The sequence below is a fragment of the Setaria italica genome, chromosome VIII (genome assembly GCF_000263155.2).
Source record: "Setaria italica strain Yugu1 chromosome VIII, Setaria_italica_v2.0, whole genome shotgun sequence".
NCBI classification, from domain to species: domain Eukaryota; kingdom Viridiplantae; phylum Streptophyta; class Magnoliopsida; order Poales; family Poaceae; genus Setaria; species Setaria italica.
In genome coordinates, this window is record NC_028457.1 from 20,527,807 (window position 1) to 20,545,679 (window position 17,873).

The 17,873-nt window shown below is 40.9% G+C and overlaps 1 protein-coding gene and 1 pseudogene across 1 annotated transcript; one reads left to right on the plus strand and one right to left on the minus strand.

Annotated features, from left to right (window-relative positions):
- Window positions 1–3,503: 3,503 nt before the first annotated feature.
- LOC101773061 lies at window positions 3,504–4,330 on the minus strand (annotated as a pseudogene).
- Window positions 4,331–4,450: 120 nt separating this feature from the next.
- Window positions 4,451–12,973, plus strand: LOC101757258 (signal peptide peptidase-like 2). The gene is made up of 14 exons (XM_004979174.3): window positions 4,451–4,682; window positions 5,313–5,471; window positions 5,607–5,718; window positions 5,801–5,920; window positions 7,032–7,189; window positions 7,794–7,970; window positions 8,054–8,088; window positions 8,177–8,333; window positions 9,300–9,353; window positions 9,454–9,546; window positions 10,480–10,619; window positions 11,528–11,598; window positions 12,311–12,394; window positions 12,497–12,973. Exons 1-14 carry the CDS (start codon window positions 4,533–4,535, stop codon window positions 12,589–12,591), a joined length of 1,605 nt encoding a protein of 534 aa, XP_004979231.1. The 5' UTR covers window positions 4,451–4,532; the 3' UTR covers window positions 12,592–12,973.
- Window positions 12,974–17,873: the final 4,900 nt, after the last annotated feature.

Here is a 17,873-nt window from a genome sequence, read left to right on the forward strand (position 1 = left end):
TTCCCTCCGCCGCCCGGCCCCTCGGCTCGCCGCCGGCGAGGCCCGGCCGGCCGGCCGCCGCCGGTCAACCCCCATCTCCCTCTCCCTCTCCAAGTTCCTGGAGAAGGAGATAGGATTTCCTATATTCCCGATTTGACCTCCAAGTTTTCACAAATTACACATAGGTCCTTCCACCACTCTCATAACCCTTTTTGCGGATAAGCCCCTCCACCTCTAGAAATATTTATAAATAGGTCCCTAGTTTATCGCAAATCAGTCCTAAACTTCCTTTTTAAGCCCCTAATCCATGTTTAACTCGTCATTTCATGCGCCAAACTTCCTCCAATTAATCCAAGATTTTACCACGTCATCCTCCAGAATACTTCTGCTGATCCGTATCCAAATTTTCCAAAAATATTCCTTCTACCTATTTTCCGTTCGCGTTTTCTGTTCGGAGCTCAACGGATAAAAACCGATTTTCTTTTATTTATTTGTGTGTCCGTTTGTGTGTGTCGTAGATTGCGGATTAACCGAGGAGGAGTTTGACCGTGAGCTCGAGCCCGAGGACCAGCTGCACGAGCCGGAACTCTCGGAAGGCTTTGAAGACGGCAAGTCCAATCTCACCCTTTGATGCATACTTAATACCTAGTTTTTCAAACATAACCTATTGGCCTGTTTTATGAAATGCATTTTGTTTTATCGCAAGACATGGTTGGATAGCCACCCCTTGATTGTTATGACTTTTCCTTGTTGTCCTATGTTTATCTCTAAATATGACTCGCTCTGTTTGGATGATAATTACTGCTAGAATGCTTAGGAAACTACTACTCAACTTCAGTCATTATTACAATGGTTTATTTGGAGAATAAATGCGTGTGTGTGTGGAAAATGGGAAAATGGGTCTCTGGGTCCAAAGGCAAGGGATGTGTAGATGAGATGGATGGGTGTTTCTTGTGTGAATGCTAGGATGTTGTGCTCGTACCTTAGTGGTTGAGCAATGCCGGGAGATGTCCATCTTATCATGGTTAAGGACCGAGTTGATGTGTCATCTTGCCTAATTCAACCATCGTGCAACCACTCGACTGTTGTATGGGCAATGGCTTAGCATAAATCCCACTAGCTGAATTGTTAGTCTTCAGGGGTGCTGGTGAGCAACGGGAGCCCATGGAAAAGGAGTAAGATCTTGGTGACTTAGGTCCCGGTTACAGTCTCGTGGATGAGCCGTGAACCCCTTGGGTGCTTCCGTGAGGACTAGCTAGTCTTAGCTAAGGTGGGTAATGGCTTTGTTAGGATCCGCACCAGCACTAAGGTGATCGTGCTGCGGTACCCTACTTGTGGGAATAGTGTACAACCTCTGCAGAGTTAAAACCTATCCGGGTAGCCGTGTCCATGGCATTGGACGAGTTACGGCTTGGTCACATAACTAGCACTTGGGAATGGATGGTCACGTGTGTGTGTTGGATTTTGGAAGTGTCCGGTAGTTGTGCCGTCAGCTATGGCGGACGGGGAGTCCGATAGCAATAAAACTTGGATCCTTTGTATAGGATCAACCCCACTCAATGTTTCGATTACTAAAGAAAAGCTCTACGACAACTCATTTGAAAACGAGCCCATGCATGTGTTGGAAATTTAGCTTTACCGCAAATGAACCCTAGCCTATCCTTGATATATCCTGTGCATATACTTGCTTGTATTCCCCCCCCTGGATGGGGTTGGACTTGTTGAGTACGTTCGTACTCACCCTTTCTTCGTTGCTACAGAGGAAGACCCGGATTTCGTTGCCGAGGACTTTGAGTAGAGGTTGTGTCCGCACCCAACGCTACCTATGGTGTTGGCCTTTCCAAGATGCTGCTGCTGCCGTGTAGTCCCGAGTGCTGTCTTTTGACAGTCGCTTGGCTAGCCGCTGTTGTTTATTTACTTATTATCGCTGCGTGGCTTTCACGCCCACTCCCTCGGGAGTTGTACGGTAACTAAATTATCTATCGAATAAATGTGTTATTAGCCTCCTGGGACTGATATTTGTATCACATTTAGTCTCTATTTAAGTGGGGACGCTTCAGCGGGCTAGTCACGCGTTGCTTGCGTTGAGAAACTAATCCACGCTTACTAATGCATGTAAGTTTTGCTTAGGGTGCTTGTTTGGTCGGACCATATGTGATATATAGTCCTTGTTGACTCGGATCAGTGATCAAAATTAGGGACGTGTACAACATGTATGTCCAACAACTCTCTTGCTTAAATAGAAAAGGGGTAATGAGTTGTTGAGTAGAAGGGAACATGTTGATTAAAATTTTCTATTAATTTAGTAGCAAATAGACAAAAATATAGTAGCAGAGATAAAAAAAAACTTCACTTGGAAAACACAATTAAAAATTTCACCATAACAACATACGTACACTTTGCTAGTAGAAAATAAAGAGAGGTTCAACCTAAGCTGTTGGATTTCAACAAATATCGACATGATCTCTGAACTTTGTTTGTTTCTAGATCCCCAAAAGTCAACAAGCACCTTTGAGTCAGTCTTTACCACCAGCTTTGATACCCCAAGTTCTGTAGCTAGTTGATGCCATCTCTGCGAGCTTATGCCCAGCCACAAGCATTGAGGAAACATAATCTAACCATCTGATAACTGCCATCCTCGTTGCGAATCACAATGGCCCTCTAAGATCATTTGCCGAGAAAAGAGGCATCTGTATTGATCTTCACAAATCCCTGTGGAGATGGATACCATCTGATATTTGAATGTTGCTGGGAAGCTTTTTATCATGCTTTTTATCATCGGATGAACTCAGGTGGAAACAGGTGTCTAGTGCCTGGTCTATTATTTTCCTTCTACCATGAGGCTTTGATTTGAGGTTAATTGCATTAATTGCAATTACATTAACCCGAAGAGAACGATTGGTGTGGCCTGTGGATATGCACGAAGAGAACCTGAGGTCGTGTTTGGTTGAGCTGTGGTTTTTGGAAAGGTTGTTATGAGCTGTGAGCTATAGAAAAACAGCTGTGGGAAAAGTAGAAGGCCGTTTGGTTAGAGCAGCTGTGAAACTGTAGGTTGTGAGGGTCTATTTATATGCAAATTGCTCGTAACAAAATAATGTGTTTACTAATTCACTTATAAATGACTATTTTAGAAACGAAAAAATAATTTTTCTATATTTTTCATCCATCAAAATAATTACACATAAATAGAATAATACCCATCAAGAATCTTATACAATAATTATCCAGGTACTGATTGGGCTATTGGCCAATTCAACAAAGCAAATCAAGAATCTTATACAATAATTATCCAGGTACTGATTGGGCTATTGGCCAATTCAACAAAGCAATTGGTTCACGGTAGCTACTACTCGTACTCTCTCCTAGCAGCTAAAACATCAGCATCCCTCGGAACAAATTCTACTGCCATGTCGACTCAAATTCCCCATCCCAGGGGTTCACTTCTTGACAAGATCGGGGTTCACTTCTTGACAAGATCAGATGCTTGAGTCGGTTGAAATGTATTCAATACAACACATCATATTTCACTCCTGCACCACGCTCTTGCCGACGATACCCTTACCCTGGAAATGCTCCATCTTCATCATTGCCCCAGTGGACGTCACTATGGGTAATGCATAGTAGGAGGATCCTTTATGCCTCCTTCCTGTACCGGCACTAGTGTCAACCCTGAACCACCTCGCTACCCAGAGCAGCACTAGGGCCACAATAGCAGCCACGACGACGCTGTGCATAGACAGGGTGAGGTTCATGATGGCGACGGCCCTGAGCCTCGCCTCCTCCACCTCGCATCGCGTGGCGGGCACCATGGCGCCACCGGGGTCCAGGAGGTGGTGGCACCCCGTGGGCACACATGCGTCGACGTAGAGGCTAAGCCCGATTTGCGCCGCCTAGAGCCCGCCCACGGCGCCTGCGCAAGCGAGCCTCGCCTCGGTGATGAAGTGGGCCGCCGCTGCCACCGTGCCCCTCGGCGCGGAGGCAGAGAGTAATGAGGCGAGGGATGCCGTGGCGGCGAGGAGGAGGAGGAGGCGCGCGACGGGGTGCGGTGGGCGGCAATTGGCGGTCGAGTGGAGGCGCCTGGTGCGGGAGTTGGACAGGTGCGCCTGGTGTAGGAGTCTGACGGAAATAGAACGGTGAAAACGAATCGATATTTCATAATCAGTGGCAAGTGGATAATTTTTTGCCCCAAAAGCAGCTGAAAGCAAGGGTATGATGCTTTTAGTTTTGTACTAGAGCAAAAGCAGCTTTTGACTAAAACATCTGTGACTTTTAAGCTTTTTAGTTGACTTTTGGCTTTTGCAAAGCAAAAGTACGTGGGAAAGACTAACCAAATGATACCCTTCAGCGTCATACCCTTCAGTGGACGCTGACCTTGTCTTTTTTTTTCTTCTGAAACATGCAAATAACCCCTTCAGTTCTCATGTATTACTACAACAGCCAACATTCCCCAGGCCCTGCTGAACTGTCCAGGAAACTGGAAAGGGATCGGATCCCTTTCCCCTGGGCAACGCAAAGGCGGACGCATTCGAGCCCACGCGGCAACTCTCCATCCCATGGCGGCCGCTCGCCGCGCGTCGCGCCTTCCCTTCGCCGCCGCTCTCCTTGTGCTGCTCCTCGCGGGCGGCGCCGCGGCGGACGACGCCTCCAGCGACGACGATGCGGGGGCCCCGCGGACGCCCGGCTGCTCCAACAAGTTCCAGCTGGTAACCGCCCGCTCCCCGCCCGTTCTTCCTCGATTTGCTCTTGCTTCCTGAATCATTAGGTCGCTGCTGGCAGTAGCTGGTTATGGTTTGCAGAAGGGTCATAGGTTGCCGTTCGGTATGTTAGATCTGGCTGGTAGTTTGATCGTGACATGGTGACACCTGCGTAAGAGCTGGTCAATGGTTGTCTTAGGATTTAGTGAGCTTAATTGAGAACTGAATTGTGCTATGGACGGTGCCCCAGAGAATGCAATCTTGCTTTGTAGACAGTATTGCAGGAATACAGTGGTGAGGTGAAATGGGCCATGTTGGATAGTTGTTGCTTGGGCTAAAAGCATGGTGGCTTAAAATGTTCATATATATGTCAATTGGCATGCACATGTCCTTTTCAGTTTTAACTTGTTTCAGCTGCTCATATTTCGTAGTGAGAAACTTGCTACATATCATAGAAATACCTTACATACAATTTTACTTTATAGTTCACTGTGAAACAATCAAAACGTTCACAATGCTCTCAATCTACCATTTGTCTTTCAAACTCTTTTTTTCTTTAGGCGATAATGGCCCCGATCGTTTTCCCCCCAAATACCCAAAATACGGAAGTCTCTTTCTGATTCTCCAGCTTTTCTCCAGGTTAAGGTGAAGAATTGGGTGAACGGGACTGAAGGTGCAACTGTTGTTGGCCTAAGTGCAAGATTTGGAGCCTCCTTGCCTAGAGATATGCATGAAGCTCAAAAATCATTTGCTGTCCTTGCAAATCCATTTGACTGTTGCTCCAACTTGACATCAAAGGTTTCACTTTGACACCAACAGTAATACGCTTGTAAACAAACTTATTTGATTTTCAATGGACATGCTAGCAGCATAATCTAATAAAGAGAGCGTGTATGCTATTAGTATGCTCTAAGCTAGTCCTTGTCACTGCAGTTAACAAATTCTGTTGCTTTAGCAACACGTGGGGAATGTGCTTTCACTGCTAAAGCAAAGACTGCTCAGGCTGGTGGTGCAGTTGGTTTACTAGTTATCAATGACAATGAAGGTATATCTCTGTCCAATAGTAAGATATTCCAAATATACATGCAAGGTTCTTTTCCAGAAAGTAACCTGTCTCGTGTTTTTAGAGCTTTACAAGATGGTTTGCAGTGAGAATGACACTTCCATTAACGTGACAATGCCTGTTGTCATGATACCACAGTCAGCAGGAAAGAAGTTGAAGGACTTCCTAGATCATGGAGCAAGTGGTAAGTTATTCATAAATTATTCTTCTCTTGCAACGTGCATCGTAACTCCTTTTTCCTTTTATATTGCTGTTGTGGTGGTATTTATTTATATCATATTTAGACATGTTTGTTGCCATAGGAAATCAGATATATGTTTTTAACTGTCAAGAGAAAACCTGAGATATCATTTAATAATCATGCTACAAGGTAATACTCTTGACGATACAGCAATTTAGAATCACATAATGCTCAACATTCACAGTATTGTAGGAATTTTCAACATTTTCTTTTAGATAAGATAGTTATTCTGTAGTTCTATACTCTTGTTATTGGTATTGACTCTTGAATGTTTGTTTGTCTGCGTTGCTGCACTACTGTTTTAAAAATTTAATGTTTTGAAAAGTGCTAGACACTAGCTGGACAATGGGGTGGCACCTATTAGGCTAGCACTTTGTTGCTTATTAATCTTGGAGTAGTGTTAAATGTCTAGGTGGCCGATTTCAAGGGGGAAAAAAATAGTGACACAGAAGATCCCATCCCCCTTTACTAGGAAAAATCCCAACCCAAAAAGAATGATTTGAAATGTTGTATGACCAGACCATGTGTTGATTATAACCAACAACTGCCTTCACAACAATGTGTGTTACTTGGCTGCATTTGTGTGCCTCCATGCACAACGGTTGCATATGGGTCCCAGGCTCCCAAAAAAGCAGGCACTGGTGAGGTTCCTGCCCCGGCCAGGCTTTGGTGGGCCCCTTCTTAAAGCTAAGTCAGTGGGGACGTCCTTCCCCCTGATCGAGTTTTTTTACCGGTATCTTCTAGGATAGCCAGAAAATTACTCTTGAATTACTCTTGTATCACTCCTTTATGATGAAATAGATTCTCATTGTTTTTGTATTGTATTTACCAACCCTAGCAATTAATGAGTTTGCTGGATGAATGTGTTTGTGGGTATATTTATGATGCTATGGAGTGATTTCTTGTACTTTCAATATCAAGTGTTTCAATTAGGACTGCTCTTTGTGTTGGTTGCTGGTCCTGTAGAGATGGTGACTTGTCTATGTGCCTTTTGAGTTAATTATGCTACATCAGTTTATGCATAATAGTAAGGACAATTTTCTTTTTTATGCAGTGGAAGTTCAGTTGTATTCACCAAGTCGGCCAGTTGTGGAACTTTCAGCATGCTTCCTGTTGATAATGGCTGTAGGAACCATAGTCTGTGCTTCACTCTGGTCTGAATTTGTTGCATGTGAGCAGGTTGATGAACGTTATAATCAGCTGACCCGAAAGGTTTGGACTTTTGTGCCTTGCCTATGCTGACCTAAAGTGAATGGACTTCCATACTATTTCTATTTTTATGTGTATACTTGAACAAACCATGCCAATTTGCTTCAGCTGCGACATTTATAAGCTTAATATCAGAGGAACATTAATACAATATTGGGTGAAGTGGCTGGAACTCGCATGAGTAGATTGTATGCAACCATGCAAGGCACATTGCTGTGCTAGCAGCCAATGGATCTTGTCTACAACCTATGTGTCATGGTTAACTCTTGTTCTATCTTTTGGAAAAAATTCCCTGAACAATGGCATTATAATTCCCTATGATGTTATAACTTTGAATTTTGATGTGAAGTGCTTCACAAATTCTATAGCAGCTATATTTTGTCAATCATCAATGTGTTCCTTTTTTTATGAACCCCTGCATTTTTGCAGGTGAAAATACAAAAAACATATCTTGTTGTCAACCATGTATTTTCTGCCTATAAATGCTACTTCTTATAGTTGTTGTCTTAAGTTTGTATATAGTACTGTAGCTAAACAGTAGTCATTTATCTAAGCCATCACTGTCTATGCTCTCTGGTGACTAATTTATCCCTTTCATATTAAACAGGATGGACCTAACACGGGAACAAACTCTGGAGAAGATAAAGAGATCTTTGAGATCAGCGCCAAGGGTGCTATTGTTTTTATTATAATAGCTTCAGTTTTCCTCCTCCTCCTGTTCTACTTCATGTCCTCTTGGTTTGTTTGGGTCCTAATTGTATTATTCTGCATTGGTGGTATTGAGGTATTCCCTTTTTCAGGCATAGAAGTAGCTCTACCTTCTGTTAGAAGTTCAGCCGGAGCTTAATAGTGATTTGTTTCTCGCAGGGTATGCATGTTTGCTTGGTCACACTTCTAGCTAGGTATGAAATAAACTAATTGTGATAACGCAATTCAGTCAATGCTCCATTCTCTATTTTTATATCCTTATATATATGCTTTCATCTACAGGATTTTCAAGGATTGTGGGCAAAAGACTGTACAACTCCCCTTTCTTGGGGAGGTCCTAACCTTATCTGTTGGAATTGTACCATTTTGTGTGGTGTTTGCAATTCTCTGGGCTGTGTATCGGCATGCTTCATTTGCTTGGATAGGCCAAGATATCCTCGTAAGATAAACTTACTGCTGTTCCTGTTCTGTTTTTTTTTTTCCTTTTTTGCTATGTTTCCCTGCTGGTGTTGCATGATAATTTTCCATACTTCTCTTCAGTAGCATGTGAATGTACTACAGTGTACCATCAAGCAAAAGTTCAGATCACATAGAATAACCTATTTTTCTCAGGCACCAGATTCGTAACTAACATATTGTGATTTCTAGTCCAATCCTAATTCAGTTCTTGAATTGTCAATTTGGTCAGACATGAAAAGATTTGCATGTATAATGTGCATAGTGCAATGAAGTGATTTTTTTAGAAATATTTGGTGTTCGAAGAACTTTGACATGCAAGAATGGGTCTGCATCTTTCTACAAAGTCCTCTGAAGCTACCATGTGCAATAACATAAGCATGATGTTACAGTTCTGATGTGAATGCATATAAATCAGTTCGACTGCTGGTTGCTAAGCTTATAGCATATGAAGTTTATAGCTTTCTTACATACATGGCCCACTGGACATGTACCTTTTGCAATGGTATACAACTCACTTTTAATTCAAATTTGGTATTAGAGCTGAAGGAAAATTTGTAGCAAGCTCCACCTTTGGTGGATTTTCCAATCCTCTGTGACTAAGAAATCCCAATATCATATTTAGATTAGAGATGGAGATGTAAAGCTAAATGTTTTCAGTATTATCTTTATTTCGCGCTGTTTGAATCGGGATGAGGTGCCAAAGTTTCAAAGCTTGATATCATGCATGTGTGAAAACTCAAAAGATTGTTATTTGAACTATTGGATAGTATGTCTAAAGAGGAGAAACTCGTTTATGTTTACGTTCATGGTTAGGCCATTTTTATATAAAAAAATCCGATGTTAAATTTATTGCTATTTACCATTTGAATTCTTGCATCTTTAGTTCTTTGTCCTTTGCAAAACCAACTACGGATTATTGACCATGTTTTTTGTTTATTTCTCCCAGGGTATCTGTTTGATGATAACTGTACTTCAGATGGCACGCTTACCAAATATCAGGGTATTTGCATGTGTATTAGCAGCAATTTGCTGATTGTTATCAAGTATTGATTTTACTGATCTTATCTCCATCAGAAATATCCAACACTATATTTTCGCAGGTTGCATCAGCACTTCTTAGTGCTGCATTTGTGTATGACATATTTTGGGTTTTCATTTCACCTCTTATATTCCATGAAAGCGTCATGATTGCAGTAAGTGTATTGTTGAGTTCTTTTAACAATCAAGCTTTTTCTAATTAATTGATAAAATTGTCTTGCGATCAGATGGGTAAGCCTTGTTCTTTTTAATCTCTGCTCTAAAACAGATGTTTACCTACCATGCCTGTTTTAATGTTTGACTATCAGCGAGGAAAAAACCATCTTTGAGACCACTTTAAAATCTTTGTAATATATCATTTGAACTAACATATAATAAGAAAATGTGATTGTCACATGTTTTATTGGACATAGTTAGGACCTGAGCTCAGAATGTCTTGTCAATGATTTGGTAGTCGATCTATTGCAGTGCAGTGCACAATGACACTTTGAAGGGGATGACCATTGCTTAGACAGGTTTGGGTCCCCTGCACTGAGGGTGAGGATGAGGGTTACAACGGTGGGTGTCCTAGATCAGGGGATCAGGGGAGTTCTAAGTTCGATGGGCTGAATGTCAAATGGAGATGGTCTTCGAGGCTTGAGGGCACCATTGCACAATGCGTCTTAAAACATACTTGAGTTGGAGATTAATACTTATTTGAGTTGCGGAACAGAATGGACTAATGCACCAGATTAATTCCCATGTTGTCAACACAATTTATTTTGCGATGGAGATACTAATTGGTAGCTGCCTTTAGTTCAACATGTACTACGATAAAAACAGCTAGCTATGGAAGTAGAATATGCACTTGACACTAGAAAAATATATGTTCTGATGATCTGTGTAAGCTTCTATGTTTGAGTGTCAAGTGTGCGTGCTTCCAACTATATATGTGTGGAAAACACAACTACACAGTTTATTGCTTATCCATTCATTGCTTTATCAACCTAATAATACCTATATGAGTGAACCAGCCATATTTTCTATACCTTCTACATCTTGTGTCTTCTAATTGTTCTCTATTTATGGTTGCTTTTAAAATTACTCAGGTTGCTCGTGGTGATAACACAGGGGAATCAATTCCGATGCTCCTAAGGATACCTCGCTTCTTTGATCCATGGGGTGGCTACGATATGATAGGCTTTGGTGATATTATTTTCCCTGGATTGCTTGTTGCATTCAGCTATAGGTATGTGATGTTGCAATATACATTATTGCCTTTCTTTTGATCCACTTGTTCCACTAAGGATTGCGCATATTTTAATCAAGCCACAACCAGACTGGCAGACTCTGATTAGGAAGAAACATGCCAGGCTTCCTTCCTTGCTAAATGCAGTGCTGATCGCTGTTGAGCTGAACATAGTCAGCCAGTCAAATAAATTTGCTTGATAAACTACCCCTTAGTTTTGAGGGGTTGCTGATATATATTCAGTTATTCACAATTAATGGATGACTTAGTGCAATTAATTTATTCATAATTGAATCAATTAGATTACTAGGTAAATGCCTACAAATTCTCATAGTGAACTGTATTGTTTTTCAATGTAGCAAAAAGAATACAATGACATGTAAACTTGGCTTTCTTCTTCTCTCTCCCTCTCTCAATCAAGTTTGATAATCTCACTGAGATAGTTGTAGTAGAGTTGTGTTCTAAGAAGGATCAAGTTCGATAATGAAAGTAGCACCGAGATAGTTCTAGTAGAGTTTTGTTGTAAGAATGTTATGGGCAATGATTTTGTAGAATTCTGTAAACAGAGTATGCTCTAAATCAATAAGAATCCAATATTCTATAAATTTGAAATTGCATTGGGCTGGATTTAGATGTTGTCCCTGTTGTTGTTCTGCCTTTCTTTATTTTATTTCCCTGTATAGGTTTTTCTTTTCCAGTTTTAGCATAGACAAGGTGGGCAATACTACTGTAATATGTTACACCTTGACACCTGTAGTGTGGGGGTCAGTGAGTGTTTGCCTTCTCTAAGGCTTGACATTTGCTTAGCAATTAGTCACCAAATGTGTAATGTCTACATATATTATTTTGTGTTCCTAGTTATTCCCAGAGCATTTAAAACTCATATTACTTCAATATATGCTGAACAGATTTGACAGGGCAAGCAAAAAGGGTATCTTAAATGGATATTTTCTGTGGCTGACTGGGGGATATGCTGTTGGTATGTGCTTGATTATTTTCTCATTTTTATTATTAGTTGAATGTTCTGTGATTACTGTGGTGTTGCTTATTATTTGTATAAAAATGCATTATAGTCAGGGTCCGGTCAAAAGAATGGATTCCAGTCAGTGTCTAAGAGTTTCAAAAAGGACATTTCAGGACTAGTCAAGGCGATTTTTTGTAGCCTTTTCATGGTAATTGGTATTGGAACCACTGGTGGAGCTTAGTGAATATCAAAGGGGGCCATGGCCACCCCTGGATTTTGAGATTTCTTCTTTGGAATAAACAGTGATTCTCAGGTTTAAACGTTGATTTCCTCTTTAGATTAGCACTGTTGGCCCCTCCTGGATCCCACCTGAAGCTCTGCCTGGAACAAACCATCCCCTCCAGCTCTAATGGAATACCATCTAGATTCAGTTAAGGAAATATTATCCATAGCTATAGCCCAATCGTAACCGGTCAGAAGTCTTCAATAATCTTTTGGAGAACATAAGATCCGAAACTAGGTCGTGAGTCGTCATTGGATGTTCCTTGTGGGCCCTTTGGTTCAGGACATTCTCTCTGCTTTTTTTTTCTGGCAGCATAAAAATGCCATTTGTTGCTGCACTGGGATCAGAAATTTGTTATCATATAAACTAGATAAGTTATTTTGTTGCGAACACGTGAAGAAGTGAGATATTAGTACCATTTATGACAATTTGCTTCCTATGCAGGCCTTTTCCTTACCTATCTTGCTCTTTTCCTGATGGACGGGCACGGCCAACCTGCGTTGCTGTACCTGGTTCCATGTACATTAGGTCAGTGTGGGTGCTCTTCCCTGGGTTGTCACCATCATGGTCTCGTCCTAACTCTCCAAACTGCAGTTACTGTGATTGATTCTTTATCGTTTCATGTACCAGGGCTTATTGTTCTCCTTGGTTGGGTAAGAGGTGACCTGCATGACTTGTGGAACTACGGAAAAGGTCGAATGGAAAACTTGGTCGATGAACCTTGAGAAGGATAGTAAAATCCTTACAACTGATACCGCAGTTCTGGTGACATCCATGGAGCTAATTTAATCGATGGATCTTCTGGGGTGGTATTAGAGATGCATACAATTATCTTGGCCGAAAAGTTTGTCTGTTTTCTTCTTTGTAGTATATAGTTTCGGAATGTATTATTCAGGGGCTAGGTACGATTGAACTGTCGATGCTCATTGTATAAAGACAAAATAGCTATTTTGGTCCCTCAACTTTGCTCCCAGGTTAACTTTGTCTCTCAACTCTCAAATTGGTCAACCAAGGCATTCAACTTTGAGTTTTGGGTCAAGCCCATCCTTGTGTTGATGTAGTGGCCAATAGTAGCATGAGATTAATGCAAAATGTCATTTTTGCCCTTGGTTTTCTTCCACTCAATTTTCACGTTAAGTGGTGAATTTGGTCCAAGTTCGAGCATTGATTGTTTTCATCACAGCTGGTTATTTGTTCGATTAAGTTTTGCCATTGTTTGTTTTCATCACAGCTGGTTATTTGTTCGATTAAGTTTTGGTTTCAAGGTATAGTTCAATCAAATTGCTTAACTTTTATAATAAAGAACACCTCAAGAAACAATCGGGTATGGGCCATATGCTTATTTTCAAACGTCAGTGGGCCAGTGAAAATACTATGTGTAATGTGCATAGATTGGACTGCCGTGAGGGGATGGGATTTCTCTTCATCTGGTCATACAAGAATCACGGATAGGAGAAGAGCAGATAGTATCTTCACTCTCCGCATCGAAATGCAAAACATCTTAACTAGCTGGTGAGCGATAACAGGGTAAGCAAGCCGAGTGGCGAGCGCAACACAAACAAGCTAGCACAAAGAAACCTCCTGTGCAGCCGTATCCACTCATAGTTCCATTTGTCTCCAATTAGTTGTAGAAAGGATCAAGCAGCATAAATACACAGGCCGTGAGTTTGCAAAGAATTGATGGGAAACAAGTTAAGGGCAAAATAACTTTTCGCATTAGTCTTGAAATGGACGACGGTGTTCACGTTACCTAATCAACTTTATAACGAGGGACACCAGAATAGTCCCAACTTGATCCTTTTTTTGTTAAACAACACTGCTAGCGCCCGGATATCCGATGGAAATTTTCTATCGGACGCTCCATTGCAACATCAAAACAAACACATTTGTAACATCGAAAATCTATAGTTGCAATATTAAAAAAATATGCGAAAAAATAACTACGTTGTTCGACTCCGGGATAGAAAATTCCCGCCGTAACATGAACACTATGTTTCATGCAATATTCATTGTGAAACATGCGGAAACAATAGTTGCACCATCAATGTTTAACTATTGAAACGTACGTCGAGGCGTCTAATTTTTTTAAAATTCCGGACATCCGTACTGTAGCATTAACGTTTGTTAAAAGAAAGAAATCACTGTAGGCGCATGGATCACGTGATCCACATTTTCCCCTCTTGTCCTGGTGAAACAAATGATAGAAGCGTGAATGGATTTGACCGGTAAAACAACTCGGACGACTCCGAATCCAAATATATATTATCCAATCCTCACTCTCCCCATTCTCATCCATATCCAATGGATAATTAATTTTATACTAGATACTATGTTTATCCAATGGATAAATTGTACCCTCCCCATACCCTACCCTCCCCATTTGAGGTGGGTGTGGATTTAGGTATGAATTATGGATACCCACCAACAGACCTAATTCGAGTCTATGGCACAGTGAATTTTACATTACACTAGGATTTTAACCGTGCGTTGCTACGGGCAAAACAATTCATCTATAAGCATCAAACATTATCGTGTGAAATATTTACTTCTACAAACTCAAACACATGTGAAATACCCCCAATGTGAAACAAAAAATGACTTTGCAATGAGTAATAATATAAGCATAACTACGCTTGGATACTCTTTACCTCAACTTGCAAAAGAATAATCATGTGACCAATTCCGAAACAATATATGGCAGCTAATCACCTTTACATCATATTCATTTCTAGCAAGCTCTAACGGCGACTTGAACAACCTTCAACATTGGATTCAGTAGGATAATAATCATGTGGAACAAGTACGAATATAGGTCATCCAAAGGCCACCCCCATCTATCCTATTTTTTTGTCTGTGATGTGCCAAAGATAATGTTTCACAATGCCCGGTAGTCTTATCGTCCAAGCATTCGCTTCGTGCGCCAAAAGATCGATGAAGAAGTTGCGCCGCATCGTAATAGCATCCTGTGCGTAAGATGAGTGCTTACTTCAAGTTTAGCTCTCGTGTGATGGGATTTATCGTATATTATAAAATTACAAAGGAACGTGCAACAAAGTATATTTACTCACTGTATAGATGTGCATGTTTCGAGGACTATCCCACCATGCCATGTACTGTAGAATAAGCCATCCATCTGAAAATCTTGGTACGATGAATCATCAGCTATATAAATATAGAAACATATATTTTAAGAAATAAAGGATATTAACAAATGCTGGTGTGTCAGAGCTGGTTACCCATCAGTGTCTTCCACAATCCCTTTCGTGCATTCAAATTCCCATTTGTGAACATCCTCCCATGAATCAGGTTTATGGCTATAGTATTTTTGCCTAGCAAATAACAACTGAAAAAAGAACAATAATGAGATAACATGGAGCAGATAAAAAAACAGTTCAAACCAAAGAGTTTCTATATATCTGGCTAGTTGTATGTGAGCCCGCACTGCTAAACAGAGTAAACTTGATCAAATTCAACATTAATAAATGGGTCCACGTACTTCTAATACATTCAGTTTTAAGTTTTAACAAGGGGTAACAATACATGTATAATAAGTTCTAGTTCTAGTGCAGAATCCTAATGAGAATAACTGTCAGCTACAAGTGTCAAACATGCTAATTGATGGTACTCACTCACCATAGTGAATGCTTTTCTGCAGCTTGCTAAGGCTACATGGCTTGATGAATTCAGTGTCACACAGTTTACCACTAACTTGAAAACCAAAGAAAGAAATACTTTCAGCCAGAATCTAAATGTTGTACGCATGATAAAGGTGCAATCCAATTTAAAAAAGTATACTTACATGTGGAAAACTTGTGTGGCCGGTCAAACATTTGTTGAACAAAGTTGCACATTATATTGCCTAACTAAAATTATTACTTTATTTAACAAATATCAGTACTTTGCCTAACTAATAATAGTACTTTGCCCAGAGCAACCGTACCGTACAATATACTCACCCTCAAACTCTTCTTAATCAATTAAACCACTCACATCTAACTTACAAAATAGCTGCTGCTACAAAAAAAACATTCATACTACTGTACTGCACTAAACGGGAAGCCATAGAAGAGCATGAGTAATTCACCAATTAAAAATGTTTAGGAGTTTCTGCAAAAACTAACTACCTCTCTGACACAAAACACATTCAACAGAGTTCACCCACATTTACCATGTGTGTTCACCCTTGTTCCAACCCATCAAGAACTCAAGTTTCTTCAAGTTAGTGGTATAGTTATCCAACTCAGTTCTGCAATCAAAGTTACATGAAGCAACTTCTGGAATCTCATAAGAAAGTTATGAAAAATTCTAAGCAAATTAGATCATGGACAAAAAATCTAACCATGAAGGATATGTCATCTAACCATATCCAAAAACAAGTCTTCACGCCTCATCTGCTAGCACCTAGCACCACACAAGAATTTGAATCAGTAGAAATAAAAACTAAATATTTGCTTCACTCAGTACTATCGTACCAATTTTGCTCAGCCAAAGCTATAATATATGAATTTCTCAACACTCATAAGAAATTTGAAATAAGAGAGAAACATACACCGAGGCAATTTATACCACTAAGAGACTATCATCTAATATAAAGAATAAGTCTTCAGACCCTATTCTCTATCACCAAATCATGTTCAAAGAAGGTAGCATATTGTTTTGAACATAGAAACTGGAAAAAGTTAGTTTAGGGCACATACCACATTGGGTTCAGGTGGGGCTTTGTGTGGGTTCAGGTGAGGCTTTTTGATGTTAAGTTTGGGTTCAGTGCATACTAAATTCGATCAGTTTTACTGGTAGGAAAAACTTAAATTGAAAAAAAAGACACCACCTCCAGTATGTATTGTGTCATACAAATTAACCTACCAAATTAGAGAGCGCACGCCTTACTATTTTCATCAATTATTGACAGTGCTTAGGGGTATGAATTGCATCTTGACCAAAAAGTTGTTTACATGATGCCCTCTATAGCACCTGCAGTTAGGTTGCAAGTAGGCAATTAAGCTTTCCAGGTTGAGTAGAACTGAACATCACGTGGCATGCATTATTTGGGATGAAAAACAAAAATCATCCCGTGCAATCATATTGACTGTAAAAATCATCCCAAGCTAAAACATTTAATTTGTGCATTTTAGAGCAAACTCGTATTAAAACATAAGAATGATGTTCTAATATAAAATCTACATAGACTTTTCATGGTAAACCAAGCCTTCGATGCTGTCTAGAACCAAAACTCTGTGCATGAAAAATTCACTCTGAAAAAAACTCAAAACAAAAGGGAAAGGGGCAAACATGCAAAATTAAAGGGGAAACAAAAGAAAAGAGATGACCTGTGCGTTACCTCCATAGGGCTCTACTGATTTCCACTCCCTACTGCATCATATCAAAAACACCATAAAACTAATCAAGCCCACAAACTGGCTGTCAATTTGTGCAAGGGGCGGAGCCAAAATCACCACATGAAGCAAATATCGATGAAAAATGGGAAGACGACCTCACATCTATCTTCTCCTGCCTCTCCTCCAAATGTGAACCTCCCCTAGATCAGACACATAGAAATCAAAGCAAATGGGTGCGATTCTCTAGATAGAGAGGGGGGAGGGGAACAACGGGGAACGAGGTTGAGATGCCGATGAGGTGGCACTCGACAACAATGAGGCGTTGGAGCTGGTCCACCTACCCATGAAGCATCTGCTGCTGTACTCGCGACCATCGCGGGGATCGAGCTTGCCCGGCAATGAAACACGTCTCAATGAGAGGGCTCCGACCGCGGCCTTCAAGGGGACGAGCTCCATGCAAAATCACTCAATCAAAAAGATGGTGTGGCGAGGGGCTATCTACCAAAACCACGCCAGGGTGGGATTGGAGGCGACGGCGGCCCCGGGCTAGGGTTGGAGGTGACGGCGGTGCTAGTGTAGGGTTGGAGGTGACGGTGGCCCCGGGCTGGGGTTGAGGCGACGGCGGTGCTAGTGTGGGGTTGGAGACGACGGCAGTGCTCGTTGAAGAAGAT